Source organism: Apium graveolens, chromosome 2 (genome assembly GCF_009905375.1).
Source record: "Apium graveolens cultivar Ventura chromosome 2, ASM990537v1, whole genome shotgun sequence".
NCBI lineage: Eukaryota > Viridiplantae > Streptophyta > Magnoliopsida > Apiales > Apiaceae > Apium > Apium graveolens.
Window position 1 is genome coordinate 210,437,209 of NC_133648.1, and position 19,875 is coordinate 210,457,083.

Sequence of the window (19,875 nt, forward strand, 5' to 3'; positions counted from 1 at the left end):
AGTGACTCTAATTGTTTAAAAAGTGTTCTTTTATGAATTTAAGTTCTAAACATAATTATGGCAATAAATTAGTAATGCATGCTAAGATATCTTGATGTATATTAGTTTTGATATATGCATGTCATTGTTTTGTTATTGCTGAGAGAAACATGTATTTAAATGGCTTTTCTGTGTGAAATTGATTGTTAATATAGTTATAAAGATATAAGGTTTGATTTCAAAGTATTAGGTCCTGTTTTCTTGCTAAATTCGTATAAAATTCATTACATGTCGGAATGTTATGATTTCAGAGTCTCTAGAAAGATAATTCAATTCTCTACAACTTTGATTCTTTAAATTGTTTGAAATTCTGCTTATAAGGAGGTGATTTCTGCAGTTTTTGTAACCTGCCAGAAAATTTTTAAAACTGAGAGGCAGACTTTGAAAATTTATAGTAAATTAAATATTTATCAGAAAATTTTGAAGAATACAATTCTGAAAAGATCTTTTCAAACTCTATATTTTGTGTTCACAACTCAGAGTCATATTCTGGGATTTAGGAGTCTTAAATGTCAAATTACTTCTACGAGCAGGGCCCGACTCTGTTCAGGCAGCCCGCATTTATCCAATTTCTGAATTCGTTATTTATCCGTTTTTAATGAGCCTTACCCTTTTGGAAAGATCTCAGAAGTATCTACAACTTTCATGTTTTATAATTTTTCATTTGACTTTAATATAACAGAGTAAATTGGCATTCTTTCGAGATAGTCGGGTTATACTTTAAACTCTTAAGAGTCTATGTATAGGATATTTTGATGAGTAATCTTGTATCTAGCTTTAATATGGTAAATACGATAGAATATGTGTGTTTGTGTGATGGCGTGTGCTAGTATGTGCCTTATTGAAATTGGTTTATGTCCTTGGTTGTTAAATATGTTTGGCTATTTGGTCTGTTTTGATTGTAAACTAATATCCATAATAATGTACTAGTTGTGTAAAGTATTTATAAGTCAATGTACTTAGTTTTTATAGAATGGTTTATTATTTACTTGTTTATTCTTGAAATAGTATTAAGAGCAAGTAAGTTGAATGGTATGTTTGTGATGAAGTTTGTATAGTAGTATTATACTACCATAATATAGTATTGTGATTGTATATGAGGTTGATTGCTTGTGTTTGGGTGTCGACAATGGTCGACTGGTATGTTAGACATACAGAGGATATGCTGCCGAAATTTCGTTAAAATCTTTTAAAGATCTAGCGTAGTTTGGCTAGCTATCCAATGTAGTTTCACTTGTCGAGTAACTAGACTATCTTCGAAAAGCGATTACGTTTTCAAGATGCTTAAATACTATTATAGTTTCACTAGGTTAGTTGCTAGTCGAATTAAGTTATCAAATGACGATCAGTTATTCGAATCAACTTAGTTTGACTTACAATTAATTCGTCAAACTATAATATGGATTTCAAATTCTTTTAAACTTAAAGTTTGTTTTCTAAACATGATCAAATATTTTGCAAGAGAGTTTTAAATTTAAAATTTTGTTTCAAATAAGAAATTATTTTCTAAGTTTGAAATTGAAGATCGGATAGTGACCATATGTGCAATATGTGTTATGTGCTATGTGACATGTTTATGATATGTGTGCTATATATATATATATGAAATAATAGTACATATATAAGTATAATGTAGGTATCGTGAAAGGGGTAGTTAAGGTAGACGTTTAAAGTGAACGTTGAACTGTATTTAGAATGATTCTGAAATAGAGTTCTTACTCGTGTAGAGTTAAAGAGTGAGTACGCAAGCATAGGAAAGGAAAAAGTTAAAGCTAAGATCCAGTGAAGATTGTGATTAGGCAGGACTGTGATAGTGTGATACTTTTGAGAGGCAAGTAACGAAACCTCAACGGCTCTCTCTCTCTTTTACTTATATTCCTGCCTGTTGATTTAAATTTTGAATACCATATCTCAGCCATTGATAAATAAGCCTGTTTCCTTTGTATTTTCAAATGCTCACAATTTCATTCATTATGAGAACCTTTTGGTTCATTGTTGATAATACCTATGTTTGAACCCATTGCGTTCTTTTTGATACCTGATACTTGACATGATATCCCTGAGTTTCAAAAATGAACTTAAATATGATTTCAGACTTTCCAATAAGGTCTTATTTCATCAAAAGGTTGGTAAAGCTTAAAATTGAAAGATATTTTCATAAATGATATAGGAATTCCGTCAAAAAGGTTTTCTACGGATTCCTATAGATTGGAGGTGTAAGTGGCCGAGTGACGTCGGTCCAGCATTTTTGGTTGTGTTGCGCTAGCAATGGCAATAAGTCTAGCTGACTAGTTTTGGAACTAGTCTTAGGGGACCCTATATACATGGAAGCTCAGAAGGACGATTAGGTCCTGATGGGAGGCATTACGTGGTTGATCACCCGTATTGTCTATGACGTTGTGGGAAAACTCCAATCAAAAGATATGTTTTGAAATAAGATTTTCTTAGAAAATGTTTGCTTGAAAAGGTTTTTGAAAAGATGTTAGAAAGAATTTTATGAAGAGTTTTGAAAGAAAACTTGAATTTTGAACTGACGATAAGGAATTTTTTTTTATAATTCATTTCTTTATTCCTTATATTAGATTTCCATTTGAATATCATAGTTGGCCTTGATACCTATTGATCCCTGATAGCTTAACTGTTTTAATGTTATTGTTACTTGCTGAGCTTTTGTAGCTCACGTTGCTTTGTTATCTAAATTTTACAGTTAAGCTCGAGTATGGTTGGATTTAGAAGGTCAGCTAGGAAGAATGCTAACTTTGGACCTTCGCGCACAGTTAGATTCGTTATGACATCGCAGGTAGCTAGAAAGGGGTAGATCAATGGCAGCTTCTATATGAAGTTATCTTTTGTATTTAGAAAAGATTGTAATAGCATCATGTTGTGTAGTTAGATGTAACTTGTTTCATACCTTAACCTGTATTAGATCCTGTAGCAGTGCAAGGGGTCATGGCATTATATTTATGATTCTGTTTTATATTATTGTAATTTGTAGCATGGTGACTCCACAATCTAGGCCCCTGATTGTGAGGGTGTCACAATTTTTAACAAACTTTTTGATTTATCAATTAATGGTAACTTGTAAGTAGTATTATAGACTACTAGACCTGGCAATTCGGATAATCGGTTCGGTTTCGGATCAGATCAATTTCGGATCGGATCAATTTCAGATTATGATATATTTGAAGACCATTCGGATCAGATCGGATGTGATTCGGTTCGTGTCTAATTCAGATTAAAATCGGATAAAATTCGGATTAAGATCGGACAAAATTCTGTTCAGATTAAATTCGGTTCGGATATTTTCGGATCATAACTTATTTATTTTTTCAGTTTTTGAGATTTAAAAAATATCCTTTTTATTTAATTTAGTATTTTTAATGTAATATAATGTACTTTTACAAAAGAATATGATTAAATAAGTATGTATCATAAATATAAAATTGTTTAAAGTATTAATTTTGCTTATTTCGGGTCATATTCGGTTCCGGTAATATATTATTCGGTTTTAATCAGTTCCAAGTTATAATCGGATCTTGTATTTCAGATCATTTTCAGTTAAATTTTCGGTTTGGGTATTTTTCGGATCGGTTTAAATCGGTTTTTGGATAATTATCGGATTGTATAATTCGGATTTCGGATCGGATCTCGGTTTCATGAATTTCGGTTCGGTTTTTCGGATCCAGACCCATTTTGCCAGGTCTATAGACTACTATTTAAAAAATTAACTAAACTACAAAATATGTAAAATATAATAATAATTACAATGTCCAATCTTGACTAGCCTTTTTACTTTTTCGTTATGGTGATGAACTGTGTATAAATTAAATTTAAAGTTATTTCTCTTATATTAAATTTTTTATTGAAGAAGTTGACGTTTCTTTTTGAAATGTGTATACGGCTAAGGAAAACTTGAATGAGAAGAATCAAAAGAAAGAGACACGGGATAAATACAGAAGGCAAAATATAAACCGTCAACTATCGGGAAGGCACCCAAAAACTAGCTCTTCAATTTCTATTATTTTGAAATCGAGAGTTGTCTTTCTTTGGTTTCTAATTGAATTTTTATGTCTATGGTGCCCTTAAAGTTTGGTACAGTGGGCTTTTTAGCATAATGTTTTACATAAAACCAAAACATGTATTTTAAATATTCATAAAATATAAGAAAATTAATAGCATTATGAAAGCTACACAGAGGTGAAGAATAATTGAATATTATACTAATAATTGTAGAAAATGGTTACATAAATGAAATTATTAAAATTAAATGAGCCTTTACTTGTTTGCATGAAATTCATGACAAACATCAAACAGATAGGTGCCTACATGGCACTTGGGGCATTTTTGGTCAGTTTCTGGTAGCATTACAAACATATAGCGTGCTTGACATCCTTTGACAATAAGCTTTGGAGGTATATAAGTTTTATATTTGTGCATCTTCGTTGTTGCTTGTGGAGTTTTTCTCATGCAACTCTTGTTGCTGCTGCGTTTCGATGGTAACACAATCACATCATCATTGTTTGCTTCTTCTTCTTTATATGGCTCGTTCAAATCTGGTAATTTTGGTGCCATCAAACTCACCTCCTCTTCATTTTCCTTTGATTTCCCTTCATTTTCATCATCCAACTCCTACAAAATCATCATGAAATGAATGATTAGTAATATAACTAATTATATTATTCAGGAGAAATTAAGACCGGCGTACATATTACCTTAACATTTCTCGAACCCATATATGTTAATTAATAGGTAAATATTTATTCTTTACATACACACTTACCTTGTATGAATGAAAAAGACATGAGTTGCCCTTGGAAGATTGGATGGTACTAGATTTCTTTTCTTGAATAAATACATCCTCCTCGGATCTCTGTTTTTTCTTTCGCCAAATAGCCATAATGAGAACTACAAAAATAAAGGGGATGTTTATATATATATATATATATATATATATATATATATATATATTAGAAGGTGCGATTTCATATGAATTTGTCATCTGGATCATATCCTAGTTTCTGTTACTTATTATTATATTTTTCTTTACAAGAATCAATTCACTTTGTCATTTTAACTTTTATACGATGATAAAAAAAGTTAAGTTATAATTATTAAATTTTTTAAAATAAAAATTTATGACATGTATTTTTTGAGTTTAATTTGGTGCTAAGCATATTAACTAGAAAATAAGATAAATATTTTGTCTCTTTTCTCTCATGATAAATGTAAGGGGCACAAAAAAAATTAATTTTTAAACTACTTATATGTGTATGACAATTATATGCAAAAATGCTTGAACCAGGTCTTGTGATTACTCCACAAAACATTTTACCACCAAGCTATCAAACCTTAAGTGTTCTTAACCATACAAATATTAGTTATGCTTCCGTGTCTTGAATAATTAAATATTTGGTATCATATAAATTGAAACTAACGAATAACTTATATTATGGATTAAAAACTAAGATATATAATTGTTGTATTTATTACTAAGGAACGTGAGCTTGGAGTCTCGATTTGACTGCTCTTATATTTCGTGACTTAATCTGCCTTAACAAGATGCCTACGTACCTTACTGATTGTCAAGGATCAAGTCAGAAAATGTAGTTCTGATTTGTGGGGTGAGGCCCCTTATGTAGATGTTGGGAGTACTTGAATTGGACTTGGTATAGGAGACTTGGTGGTCAAGTCTCTGAATTAGAATGGACTTTGGAGTTCTAGGAAGTAGGAAGCTGATTCCTTATCCCATGAGGTTCCTTGGAGGCCAATCTACAAGGATTTATATCCCCACTAGGACTTATCTTAATAGCTATTTTTCTCCCTTATTAAGTAATTACAAAATTAATTAATAATCAGGGTTTTGGGCCTTCTTTGTTCCATCAGGCCTGATCTGGTCCATCAGGCCTGATCAATGTGTTAACCTTTTTGGTCTGAATATAATACATCTTCTTATTGGGCCTTACAGCCCAAATCATGCGTAATTAATACAACATTAACTACGTAATCACAATTTATTTATTCCCTATCATTTGCCCCCCAACTTTTGGGAAACAGTGACTAGATTTCGCAGAAGTTAAGTTCATTCGTTCCCTTACAGGGTATCGTTTTTGCGTAAAGTGTTGAGCTACCTACACATTTACAACGATTTTCTTTTATTCCTTTTATTCAGGAACTATCTTAATTTTCTGGATTTTCCCCTTAATTATAGGATTTATCCTTAATTTTTTGGATTTTTCCCTTAATTCTGGGATTTATCCTTAATTTTCTGGATTTTCCCTTAATTCTGGGATTTCTCCTTAATTTTCTGGATTTTTCCCTTAATTCTGGGATTTTTCCTGAATTTTCTGGATTTATTCCTTATTTTCTGAAAATATTAACATTTTTCAGAAAAATTTTAAGGAATTTCCTTAATTTCATAAAACATTTTTTCTCCTTTCTCTTTCTCTTTTTCTTTTTCTTTTATACATATTTCGACCAGGAATCCTGGTCGAATTTCGGCCAGGATTTTCATATATATATATATATATATATATATTTTTATTATTATTTTTATTTTTTTTGAATTTTCGAGCAGAAATCTTCGACCAGGATTTTCCATCCCTTTCGGTCATGATTCCCTGTTTTTGACCGAATTAGCCTTCTTTTGGTTGCCTAGGTCGACAGAAATTCGGGCAGGATCCATTCGACCAGGATTATGCCTTGCTTTCTGGTTGACAAGGTTTAATTTATGGTCGAATTAATTCTTTTATTCAGCCCTAGTCGCAGCTATTTCGACCTCAAGTCATTCAACCAGGAATATAATGCAAGTCCTGATCGAATTGGGTCAGGATATATTAATTTTTTGCATATATTTTTGTAATTTTCACATACTTGGATTTGGGCCCTTAAACCTGGGCTGGATTTCTTTCAACTCAAATTTGGGCCTAAGATTTGGGCCTAAATTCTTTCATGGGTACTTATTATTGACCCTTGGCCTTTCCTGAACTGGGCCTTTACCTTGGGTTCTCCCTTTTCTGGGCTTATCTTTATTGGGCTCATTCTTGGGCCCATTTATTCAACTGGGTTTTTGTTTTTGAGCCCATTGTTTTAACTGGGCTACTCTTCCACCTAAAAATTACTTGGGCCTTGGCTATGGGCCTTTTTAGCTCTAAACTCTTGGATTTTTCAAGATTTTTCTAGAATTGGGCTTTATCTCTAAGCCCAAATTCCAGGTTCTTCTAAGGTTTTTCTGGATTCTTCCAGAATCTTCAAAAAAATTAAGTTTTTCTCTTGATTTTTCCAGGAATTTCCTGGATAATTCCAGAACCTTCTCATTTTTGGGCCCAAATGGGCTTTTTAAGGCCCAATTTACCTCCTTCTCGACTATATAAAGGTGGGATGAGAGTGTGATTTCCTCACACTTCTCATTTCACTTCTTCACTCAATCTACAATTTTCTTCCTCTCAACACTTCTCTTTCTTTAGTTTTCCGGCCACCCTTCCTTCTAAGGTTTCCAGGTTTTTCCAAGCTTCACTAATGGCTGACAAGAATTCTGAGAGGGCGGCCAAGATAGCCTCGGCTTCAAAACGAGGTAAGGATATTGAGATCCGTTCTTCATACATGTCTTTGATCGATATGATTAACACTAGGGGGATGAATATCCCTCCACTGCACATCTCGACTCTTTTAATCATTGTAACACTTAGCACAACATAAATTTTGATAAATTAAATGCACGTTATAATGTTCTTCCTCCTCTGAGACTAGTTCCAGTTTCTGGTGGCGACCGTACTTGCCACTGGAAACCTGACACCCTTTTTATTTACACAGATGCCCTTAATGTTGGGCTTAAGTTCCCTTTTCATCCCTTCATTCCTCACCTTCAAGCTGATTTACAAATAAACCCATGTTAGGTTCCTCCAAACGCTTGGAGGAACATTTTATATTTTATGGTTTGCTGTCTTAGGGAAGGTTTTCCCCTGTTTGTAGCTGTTTTTAAGGAAGATTTTTCAGTGTTATAACAGCTCTTCCAGTATTTGTGGTTGGGTCTATGTTAAACAAAGGCCCAAGTATAAGCATATCTTTAACAGCGCCTCCATTCCCGATAATAACCAAAATTGGAGGAATAGTTTTGTCGGGTTACGGTGGGAGAATGGCGAATGGGGCACACTCTTCAGATCTTCCTTCGGGAAGGTTAGTTATGCTAGCCTCAAATCCATTCACTTAACTCCCGAGGAAACTATTATTTACAATAGGCTTACCCGGGATGACGGCACTACTACCAGCTGGACTCTTTTAGAGAAGTTCTCCCTCATCCATGTGGGGCTATCCTCTATTTCTCAACAGGGTATTTTTCTTCCATTCTCAATTTTACTTCATTTCATGCACTATTGACACCATTTATTTTGTTTTTTATCTTGTTTTGCAGCTGCTAAGGAGATCAACGAGGACAATGTGCCTCCCGTTGAGGAGACTGCCAGGATGAAGAAGGCTCGGCTTGCAGGCCTTGACACTCGAGGAAAGGATACTGAGCCTATCTTCTTACGGAAACATAAGGAGCCCATGGGGGAGGCTTCAGCTGAGGGAGTTGAGGGTTACAGCACTCCTATTACAGTTGTTGCTCCTGCTGCTACTGCTACAGGCGCCTTCCAGCCACTCTGGGGTTTCCGCCGAGGGGATACCGTGGTTGGATCCACGAAGCATGCTTGGGATTGGTCCTACCATGGTGTGACTCCCAAATATTTTACTGATGTGGTTGACACCCCTGACCTAGAGAGGATAAAGCCCATGGGAGCTCAGTCTCTGGCTTCGGTACGACCTTTTCTTGAATTTATCTTTCTTACTTGTAGCATTCACTTGCCTTACACTTTGTTTATTTTTTCATTTCAGTCTAACGCCTATTTTCAAGGCGCTGTGAGGCAAGATGAGTCATGGAAGAGGACTTATGACAAGGCCGACAATACCCTCAGGAGACAGCAGAAGAAGTATGCTGCTCTAGAGAAGAAGTTCAAGCGTAAGGAGGAAGAACTCGGAGAATCTAACACCGACCTGGTGGTGCTTCGGGCTGAGAAGGATAAGGCTATAGATAACTATCTATACTCAGAGGAGTGTACCCATTCCATGAGGATAAGGGATGACTCAGTCTTTCCTGGGTTTTTCAGGACTGGTTGGGACACGGCCCTTGGTACTGTGAATGAGGTCTGTCGTGATATTAAACCGGAGGACTATGTCTGCCCTGATGACGAGGCTTTGCAGCAGAGGTTTCAAACTCGAGTAGTTGTCTCGGATCACGTCCCTCAGGACCCGCTTCTTCCTCCTTCCGAGTCTTCTTCCAGGCCTGCTGAGGATGACAGCTCTTCCTCCTCCTCCGAGATAACAGAAACTTCTAGCGAGAGTGGAGGGGATGACGATATGGATGCCGAGGGCACCTCAGCTCCTTAGAGCTTTTCCAGCCCAGCGTGGCTTGTTTACTTTATCTTATTTTCGAGACTTTATTTATCAAACTCTTGTAATATTTATTTGATCTATTTTATTTATCGGATTCTATGCTTGCATTTCACGCATTTAGTTTACTTGACTTGCCATAGAGATTTCTGATATATTTCGAAAAACTTTCTGAATTTCATAAGTCATTGGGATTCATCCCTTACACAAATATTGATAAACTTCAAAATAAAGCTAAAACATGTAAATCCTAAGCAAGCAAAACTTCAAGGGGCTTTTCAACCTACTTGTCTCCTTGACAAGTGAGCATCATGTTCAACCGCTTCACACATAATAAACCTTTAGGTTTTGTGCATGCCAAGTTCTCGGGACTTCAAAACCATCCATAGTCTCCAGCTTGTAGGTTCCTCTACCTTGAACACTCTTGATCTTGTATGGCCCTTCCCAATTTGGGGCAAGCTTCCCTTTCTGTCATACACCAGAAGCTTCTATCTTCCTCAAGACTAAGTCACCTTGTTTGAAAAACCTTTCTTTAACCCTCAGGTTGTAGTAGAATGAAGCATTTTTCCGATATTCCACTATCTTCGCATGTGCCTCATCTCGCACTTCATCAATTAAATCCAGGGCTAACCTTTGCCCTTCCTCATTCTCCTCAGCATTAAAAGCTTGAATCCTGGGAGAGGAATGTGATAGCTCCACGGGAACAACTGCTTCTGCCCCATATGCTAACATGAAGGGAGTTGCTCCAGTCGTGACTCTACAGGTAGTCCTATAGGCCCATAGTATTGGAAGTATCTCATCCACCTAATTATTTCTCGATTTCTCGATCCTCTTCTTTAGTCCATCCAGGATTATTCGATTTGCTACTTCTGCTTGTCCATTGGCTTGCGGGTGAGCCACAGAGGTGAATCGTAACTCAATTTCATTTTCTTCACAGTACTTCTTAAATTCCTCGTTGTTGAATTGTGTTCCATTGTCAGTGACTAGGATGCGGGGAATTCCATCCGGCACATAATATTTTCCCACAGGAATTGTGCAACCTGCTTAGTTATGATTCTGGCCAAGGGTTTGGCTTCAATCCACTTAGTGAAATAATCAATGGCTACAATCAGGAAATTCCTTTGTGTCGTGGCCATGTGGAAGGCCCCAGAATATCCATTCCCCACATAGCAAAGGGGATGGGCTAGTTGATAGAGGTCAGCATCTCGGGGGGTTGTCTAACGACCGGTGCATGCTTCTGATAGCGGTCACACTTCTTCACATATTCTTTGGCATCAGCCATCATTTCTGGCCAATAGAAGCCTAAACGGGTTATCTTATGAGCTAAGGCCCTGCCCCCCAAATGTTGTCCACAAATACCTTCGTGTACTTCTTCAAGAGCCAAGCGTGCCTCATCAGGCCTGAGACACCTTAAGTAAGGAACCACGAAAGATCTTTTATACAGAATCATCAAAGATACCTTAGTGCTTGAATAGCTAACTTCCGTTCGTCAATAGCATCATTTGGAAACCACCCAGTTTGAATATGGGCCTTAATGGGATCTATCCATGACGTCCCCAGGCCCATAGGAGCTATAAGCTTAACATCAATGCTTCGTGTCTTCAAAACACGGAAGTATACACTTCCTGAACTTTCTTCTATCTCAGATGAAGCAAACTTTGATATTGCATCTACCTTAGCATTTTCCTCCCTTGGAATGTGCTCAACATGGCATTCATCGAATTGGGTAATCACAGCCCTTACTAGGCGAACATACTTAGCCATCGTATCTTCCCTTCCCTCAAACTCTCCCTTTACCTGGGATACAACCAGCTTCGAATCTCCACGGACTTTCAAGTTCTTGACTCTAAGTGTCCCTGCTAGGCCGAGACCAGCTATCAGAGCTTCGTATTCTGCCTCATTGTTCGTGGTCAGGAAGTCTAACTTCATGGCATACTCAATCAAGGACCCATCGGGGCTTTGTAAAACCAAACCTGCTCCACTTGAGTTTATTTTTGACGCTCCATCAAAATAGAGAACCCAATATTCTTTCTCCTTACCATCCTTTTCTTTGTCCCCCTTATCAACTTCTTTGTCTTGAGGTATGGTATCTTCCTGCCCCCCGACTTCTTGGTTGGGTATGGTACATTCCACCACGAAGTCAGCTAATGCCTGGGCTTTTATTGCCTTTCGTGGTTTATATTTGATGTCGAATTCTCCCAGCTCTATTGCCCACTTGATTAACCTCCCACTAGCCTTGGGACTATGAATGATATTTCTCAGGGGCTGATTTGTTAGCACCTCAATTTGATGAGCCTGAAAGTAAGGACGAAACTTTCTTGAAGCCATTACCAAGGCTAAAGCAAATTTCTCAATAGTTGAATAATTCAACTCAGCACCATGCAGAATTTTGCTGACATAGTATATGGGTTTCTGGATTTTTAGTTCCTCCTTAACCAATACAGCGCTCAAGGCACTCTCTGAAACGGCTAAGTACAAGTATAAAACTTCATTCAAAGTTGGCTTGGCTAACAACAGGGCCTGGACCATATATTTTTTTAATTCCTCAAATGCCTTCTGGTTTTCCTCACTCCATACAAAGTCCTTAATGTTCTTTAGTGACTTGAAGAATGACAAGCACTTGTCTCCTAACTTGGAGATGAATTGTCCCAGCGCAGCAACCATTCTTGTGAGCTTCTGAACATCCTTGACAATTTTTGGTGGTTCCATGTCCAGGATTGCCTTTATTTTATCAGGATTGGCCTCGATCCCTCTCTTGGAGACCATCATTCCCAAAAATTTTCCAGATCCTACTCTGAAAGCACACTTTGTAGGATTTAACATCATCTTGCGGTACCTCAGGACCTCAAAAACTTCCCTCAAATGGGTTATATGATCAGTCTTTACTAGACTCTTGACTAACATGTCATCAACATAGACTTCCATAGTCTTGTCAATAAGATCCTTAAAAATTTTATTTACCAACCTTTGATAGGTGGCTCATGCATTCTTAAGACCAAATGCCATAACAAGATAACAATAAACACCAAAGTCAGTGATGAATGATACCTTTGGAACGTCATCCTTGTGCATCTTAATCTGATTATACCCACTAAATCCATCCATGAATCTAAGCATCTCATGCCCAGCAGTGGCATCTATCAAAGTATCAATCCTTGGCAACGGAAAACAGTCTTAGGGCATGCATCATTCAGATCATTGAAGTCTATACACATCCTCCATTTTCCATTGGCCTTCTTCACCATTACAGGGTTTTCTAACCATTCAGGAAACTGTATCTCCTCAATGAAACCGACCTCTAAGAGCTTTTCAACCTCCTATTTTATAGCTTCTTGCCTTTCTGGAGCAAAGTTTCTTTTCTTTTGCTTCACTGTATTCCGATTTGGGTCCATGTTTAACTTGTGAGTAATTAGTTCTGGATCTATGCCTGGCATATCAACCGCTGACCATGTAAACACATCACTATTTTCTTGTAAAAATCTCACCAACTTCCCTCTAAGGGGCTCCTTGAGTGTGGCTCCAATGAACGTCATCCTCTCAGGATTCTCGGGGGCTAAAGAAATCGAAACCAAGTCTTCCGCTGGATTTCCTCTTTTCTCATCATTCTCTCGGATATCCATATCTTCAATAGGAAGAACCTACCCCCAACTCCATCTGCCCTCAAAAAGGCTACATAACAGCTTCTAGCCATTTTTTGATCTCCTCTTTCTTCACCAATCCCATTCCGGGTGGAAAACTTTATAACTGAATGGTAGGAAGAAGGGACTGTCTTGAAGGCATGTATCCCTGTTGTCCCCATGATAGCATTATAGGTTGAACTAGCCTTTACCACCACAAAGTCCAACATCTGCGTTGATTGCCTTGGTTCATGACCTATGGTGGTTGGCAACTTGATTATCCCTTCCACAGAACACTCTACTCCTGCAAATCCATATATGGGCATGTCGGTTGGGGTCAATTGGGAGTCGTTATATCCCATCCTTAGAAAGGCATCATGGAGCAAGATATGCACTGAAGTACCATTATCCACAAGGACTCTCTTGACCGGGCTATTTCCTATTATCGGTGTTATGACCAGCGGGTCGTCATGAGGAAATTTTACACCCTCTAGGTCAGAATCATCAAAAGCCAATGTCACTTCTATCCTGGCCCTCTTCGGGGCTTCTCCAACAATATGCATAACCTCTCTAGTATATGCTTTTCTAGAGTTCCTGGATAATCCAGCAGCAGTTGGTCCTCCAAAGATTGTGTTTATAACCGGTCCTCTAGGCTGGGGATTCCGCCCCTGATCGTCTTGGTCCCTCCTACGATCTTCAAAGTTCTTTCTTCCATTGTTATTCCTATCCCCTCCTTCTCCAGTGTATTTGTTCAATCTTCCTTTTCGAATGAGGAACTCAATTTCATCTTTCAGCTGTCTACACTCATCGGTGTCATGACCAACATCTTTGTGAAATCTGCAATACTTGCTCTTATCTAGCTTGGCAGGATCAGCCTTCAAGGGCTTAGGCCAATGAATATCTCGATCTTTCTCGATTTCCATCAAGATCTGTCTTCTAGGAGCATTCAGCTTAGCGTATTCAGTGAACTTTTGCCCAAGTCCTCCCTTCTTGGGGTTTGGATCAGGGTTTTGCTCGGTTCTACGATACTTGTCCTTAGCGATATACTTCAGATCAGTTTTCCGCTTCTTGCCTCCAGTGGGTTCATTACTCACTACGGTCTTCCTCATGCTCTCTTCCACCTTGATGTACTTCCCTGCCCTATCCTGCAGCTGCAACATGCTTTCAGGGGGCGTTTGGCTAAGGACATCTTAAAAAACTCATCCCTAGTTCCTTGTTGCAGTGCCATCATGGCTACTTTATCATCAAGGTCTGGGACTTTTAAAGCCTCCTTTGTGAAACGATTCGAGTAGTCTCTCAAGGATTCCTTTGTTCCCTGCACAATGCTCATAAGAGATGCTGAACTTTTCTCATGCACTCTCCCGTTGATGAATTTCTTAATAAAAGCCTGTCTTAATTCTCTGAACGATCCAATAGAGTTTGGGGGCAAACGACTATACCACCTTTGAGCCATATCCGACAGGGTTTGAGGAAAGGCCCGACACTTAGTAGCATCATTCACGGGCTGCAACAACAATGCATTAGAGAATGTACTAACATGATTAGCGGGATCTCCCGTGCCGTTATAAGCTTTCATAGTTGGCATCTTGAACTTCCTTGAGATATGGGCATTCATTATTTCTTCAGAGAAGGGTGGGTAAGATCATCAGGATCTCCAAGGGGAAGAAGATTGCTTGGATCAGCCCTTGAGACAACAGCCCTTCTCTGTACTGGACCATCCAGGTCTATGATAGGAGGGGGATTTCTCCCCCGAGGAGGTACTGGGGGTCTGGTGGTCTGTTGTGCCTCCAAGTCGCGCCTCAGCCTTTGAATCTCAGCCTCGTGAGCCCTGATCATTTCCTGCACTTCTTGGGGATTCGTCCCTTGGGTGCTTTGAGGACGTTGGCTACCATCAGCCATCGGCTATTTTCCAGCACGTCTCCTTCTTGGGGCTACTTCATCATCCGAAGATTCGGAGTCTCTCTCAGTGTAAGGACTAGAAAATTCCTGATCCTCAGGGATAGGAGCCAAACCTCGTATGTATGGGGGCAATCTCCCTCGCGCTTCACTCCATCCAGCATGTCCACTTCCTCCAACCTCAGGGTAAAGGGGCATCCCATAAAGGGGGTTAGTGGTCACAACAGTTGAATATTCGTACCCGATGGGTCGAGAATTCACAGGTGCATGTAGTTGTTGAACTTGGGGAGTCGTACCTTGAATAGCCGAGGGAATCATCCCTTGTGGCTGAGGTTGAGTTGCCCCTATCTAGGCTTCTCCTTGGGTAGCTGAATAAGTCGAATGGGGAAGTATCTCCACGGTTGATGAAATTACTTGGGTTGTCCCCGATGGTGTTCCTTCCTCAAGAGCTCTAATTGTTCTCCGTGTTCTCGCCATGGTTGTTGTTGTGCTGTCCCACAGACGGTGCCAAATGTTATGGATTAAAAACTAAGATATATAATTGTTGTATTTATTACTAAGGAACGTGAGCTTCGAGGCACGATTTGACTGCTCTTGTATTTCATGACTTAATCTGCCTTAACAAGATGCCTACGTACCTTGCTGATTGTCAAGGATCAAGTCAAAAAATGTAGTTTTGATTTGTGGGGTGAGGCCCCTTATATAGATGTTGGGAGTCCTTGAATTGGACTTGGTATAGGAGACTTGGTGGTCAATTCTCTGAATTAGAATGGACTTTGGAGTCCTAGGAAGTAGGAAGCTGATTCCTTATCCCGTGAGGTTCCTTGGAGGCCAATCTACAAGGATTTATATCCCTACTAGGACTTATCTTAATAGATGTTTTTCTCCCTTTTTAATTAATTATGAAATTAATTAATAATAAGGGTTTTGGGCCTTCTTTGTTCCATCAGGCATGATCTGGTTCATCAGGCATGATCAATGTGTTAACCTTTTTGGTATGAATATCATACATCTTCTTATTGGGCCTTGCAGCCCAAATCATGCGTAATTAATACAACATTAACTATGTAATCACAATTTATTTATTCCCTATCAACTTGTAATTATCTTTTTCTTTTAACATTTAGTAGTTTGTTTTATAAAATTCAAGGGTATGACCTAGTAATATATGGTATGTAGTCACTTACATATTTTTAAATCTTCGAACTCGGTGAAATGCTATTAGTCACTAGTAAATATTTAATATACATATATATAAACATATATATATATATACATATATATATATATTGATATATATAATTGTAATATATTAACTAGATATTTGTAATAATTTAATAAATTTCAACATGATAACCATACATTTATTTAAAAAAGTAATTAATATGGACACGTGTATAATAGAAAATATTTAATAAAATTATACAGTTACGAGTTATATGTAATTTAATTCTAAGTACATTTTATTCCTATACTCAAATTTACCGTAAAAGTGAAAGAAGTGAACAATTATGTTAGAAGCGGAGTACTATTAAGTGACTTACAAGCATAATGATTTTCAAATTTTTGTTGCGACTAATTATATAAACTTATTTTGAAATTATCATCATAATGTTTTGCACAAATTTTTAAAAATACTCAAAATGTGACCATTTTTTATAAATGGTTTCCGAGCCTTATCGAGGTAAAATGTATATTTTTACTCACGAATTTAGTATGTTTGTTAATAAGTTCCATGAGAATATCATCTCAATGAAATGGGGTGTTTCTACATCCACATGAATTAGTGTGTTAGCAACCTTTATAATTTCAAGTCAATAAATAATGTAGATTAAAGCTGCTAGATAAATTTGTGCAAACTTGTTAGGGATCTGGCCCGGTTATTAAAAAAATACTCAAAACTAGGTATAAGTTATCATAAGATGGATTAAAAGTGTGGTCGTAGTAGTCAACCAACTTTTTTCATTGATTAAAAAAATGTGCATTATCATCAAATTTCAAAATATGTGTATATGTGTAAGAAAACTTTGTGACTAAAATATTGGAGCCCACTCAAGTGTTTAATTTGACAAAAAATTATTTCATATTGTTAAAGCTTATATCATACTATTTGTCTTGAAAAATCATAATATTACACTTATCTCATAGATATAAAAAGATTAGGTAACTGAATATGTTTAATATTTAAAATTACTTTAATATTTAGAGTTACTAAAATAAATAATTAGACTTAAGGGCTCATTTGTTAAATCTGAACAATATTTTCTGAACTGTTAAAATTTCTGAATGAGTGAAAAATCTGAATAAGGATGAATAATGTCATTTGTTAAATAAAATGTAAAATCATCTGAATGATAAAATTTTAAAGTTTTTAATATTCAATCATTGTTATAACTCCACATAATTTATATATTAAACTACTTACATATCTAGTTTATTTTGGTTGCATTATATTTTTGCAAAAATATATTTTTTTATAACTCGATGCAACTAGATGTAAACTCGACAATTTTCTCCAACCCCGTGCCCCAAATGTAACCAAAAAACTGGATGTAGCTAATTGCATCTTTTGTTGATTTCGTTGACACTCTATATTTGCAAAAAAATCAAAAGATTGTAAAATAGCAAAATATTTAAAACATTAGTATTTTTTACAGTTTTTTAAAATTTTAATCATTTGAATTTTTTTTTATGATTTCAATTAATGTTATTGTTCATATTTTAAATTTCTTTATAAAACCCCGTGAACCTTCCCTTAACGGATATTTTATGATAATTTTTATGCAAAATAGATATTAATAATAATTACATATGAATTATATTATTTTTATATTTTCTATGAAAGCATACTATTTTAATATTAATAATATTGTTGTTGACAAAAGATTTTGTATTTTTAACAATATTATATGATACAAGAAAAATCAATGACATAGCTTTCAATAAATTTTATAAAAAAATGATACCTTAGTGCTACACAAGCGGCTGATCAGTTTTTTCTGAATGACACATGCTACATTCTCTATAGTGACTGGTTGAGGGACTTTTGGTATCCTACAGATAAAAAAAGTCAACGCAAAATAGTCTAAACGATAAAAAAGTGAGGCGTTTAGCACATCTTGTTCCATTCCATTGTTAACAAATGAGCCCTAAGAGAGTTATGAACTTAAACTGATATTTTTGATATTTTCATTCACTTTACACCCATATATATATATAATAATAATAAAAACAATATTTAACTTAGAGATCACATATAACCAAAATATTTGTCATCACCCCAATCATCAAAGCCTATAAAGTGGAAATCGTAAACATGTCATGCTATACTATCACTTAACATGCCAGATCGATAATATGATGTTTCCACTGAGATTTTATATACACTTTGTTTAAATTATAAAGGGCTATACACTTTATTTTCAAACAAAATCCGCACAAACTGAAATTTCAAAAATCATATGCTCTGTGTTTCATAACATTGCTAGATAATGTCGCGTGACCAAAATGGTTCAAGAATCTTTGCCAAACCCGAACCCGATTATTTTTGCCAAACTCGAACCCGAACCTGGAAAAACCCGAACCCGAACCCATCAGGATTGGTTCGGGTTCGGTTCGGGTTTTTATATCAATATCAAATTGCACCTTAATTGCACAAACTCTGGTGAAAAATAACTAAGATCTGATTTGAGCAAAGTGTTCATAAATATGACGATTTTGAAATTTTATGGTTAAATTAGAAGGTTCAGAGATTACAATGGATTATACCTCTGTGAATAAAATTGTTAGTGAAATAATGCAACAATCTTGACCTTTAGTATTTGAACATGCTTGCTAAACACATATTTCAACGACTTTAATGCAATAGTTTGTTAAAAGTATAAAATTTTAGTAATAATATTAGTAATATATTATATTATATATTATATTACTATCTATAAAATATAAAATATTATTTATATATTAACACGGGTTTCGGATCAGGTTCGGGTCGGAACGGAACGGGTTTCGCGTTTTCGGGTCGGGTTCAAAACGGTATGCCTTAAAACTGAACCCGACCCGAAAATGGTTCTGGTTTAAAAATAAAACCCGAACCCGAAACCAAACCCGAAATATTCGGGTTCGGTACGTAAAACCCGATCGGATTGGTACGGATCGGGTATCCATCGGTTCGGTACAAATTGCCAATCCCTATTTAAGATTGAGACATTTTATTAGCTTCTAAATTCATGAGACATTTTATTCAATTTCAAATAAAAAATGTACTCATGTTTATTAGTTATTAAAAAAAGTTGTTTATGAGAATCGAACTTGAGTCTTCTAATTGAAGCATATGTGTCTTCATTTAGACATAATACGTATACGTGACATGAATGAATTAATATTTGAAATTTGATTATTAAAACCATTTAATTATTTTTATCATTTTTTCTTTTGACATTAATAAATTTTGATGATACAATATTGTAGTCTGAATTAGTGATGTGTCATATGCAATCCACTTTAACTTTTTTGAATAATTCATATTAGTAAAATTATTTCAACAGTGTTTGTTATAATATATAAATAATTCTAATGTTACTTTCAGGATTAATTCTCAATTAGATAAAATTAGATATAAAATTTTATCATTAAGTGTATAATAACACGATCACATGACGCAATCATATAGATAAAAATATGTCTGTACGGATCAGATTCACGATCATGTGTGTGTACGCGTGCACCATGTTTTGGATAAAATATTGGATATTTTGCTTATTACAAATGAGTGATAAATCAAATAAAACTTTCAAACCCATTCACACACAATTTTCTATCACGACTATAAGATAACATGTGCATCCATTAGGTATTACAAAGTATACGATTATGAACGTAATTTGTTAAATGAAATTAA

General features: G+C 36.0%; 1 protein-coding gene across 1 annotated transcript; it reads right to left on the reverse strand.

The window, feature by feature from the left end:
• Window positions 1–4,283: 4,283 nt before the first annotated feature.
• On the reverse strand, window positions 4,284–4,938 carry LOC141706155 (uncharacterized). The gene is made up of 2 exons (XM_074508961.1): window positions 4,820–4,938; window positions 4,284–4,668 (listed from the first exon to the last, which is right to left on the reverse strand). The coding sequence occupies exons 1-2, from the start codon at window positions 4,934–4,936 to the stop codon at window positions 4,315–4,317; spliced, it is 471 nt and encodes a 156-aa protein (XP_074365062.1). The 5' UTR covers window positions 4,937–4,938; the 3' UTR covers window positions 4,284–4,314.
• Window positions 4,939–19,875: the final 14,937 nt, after the last annotated feature.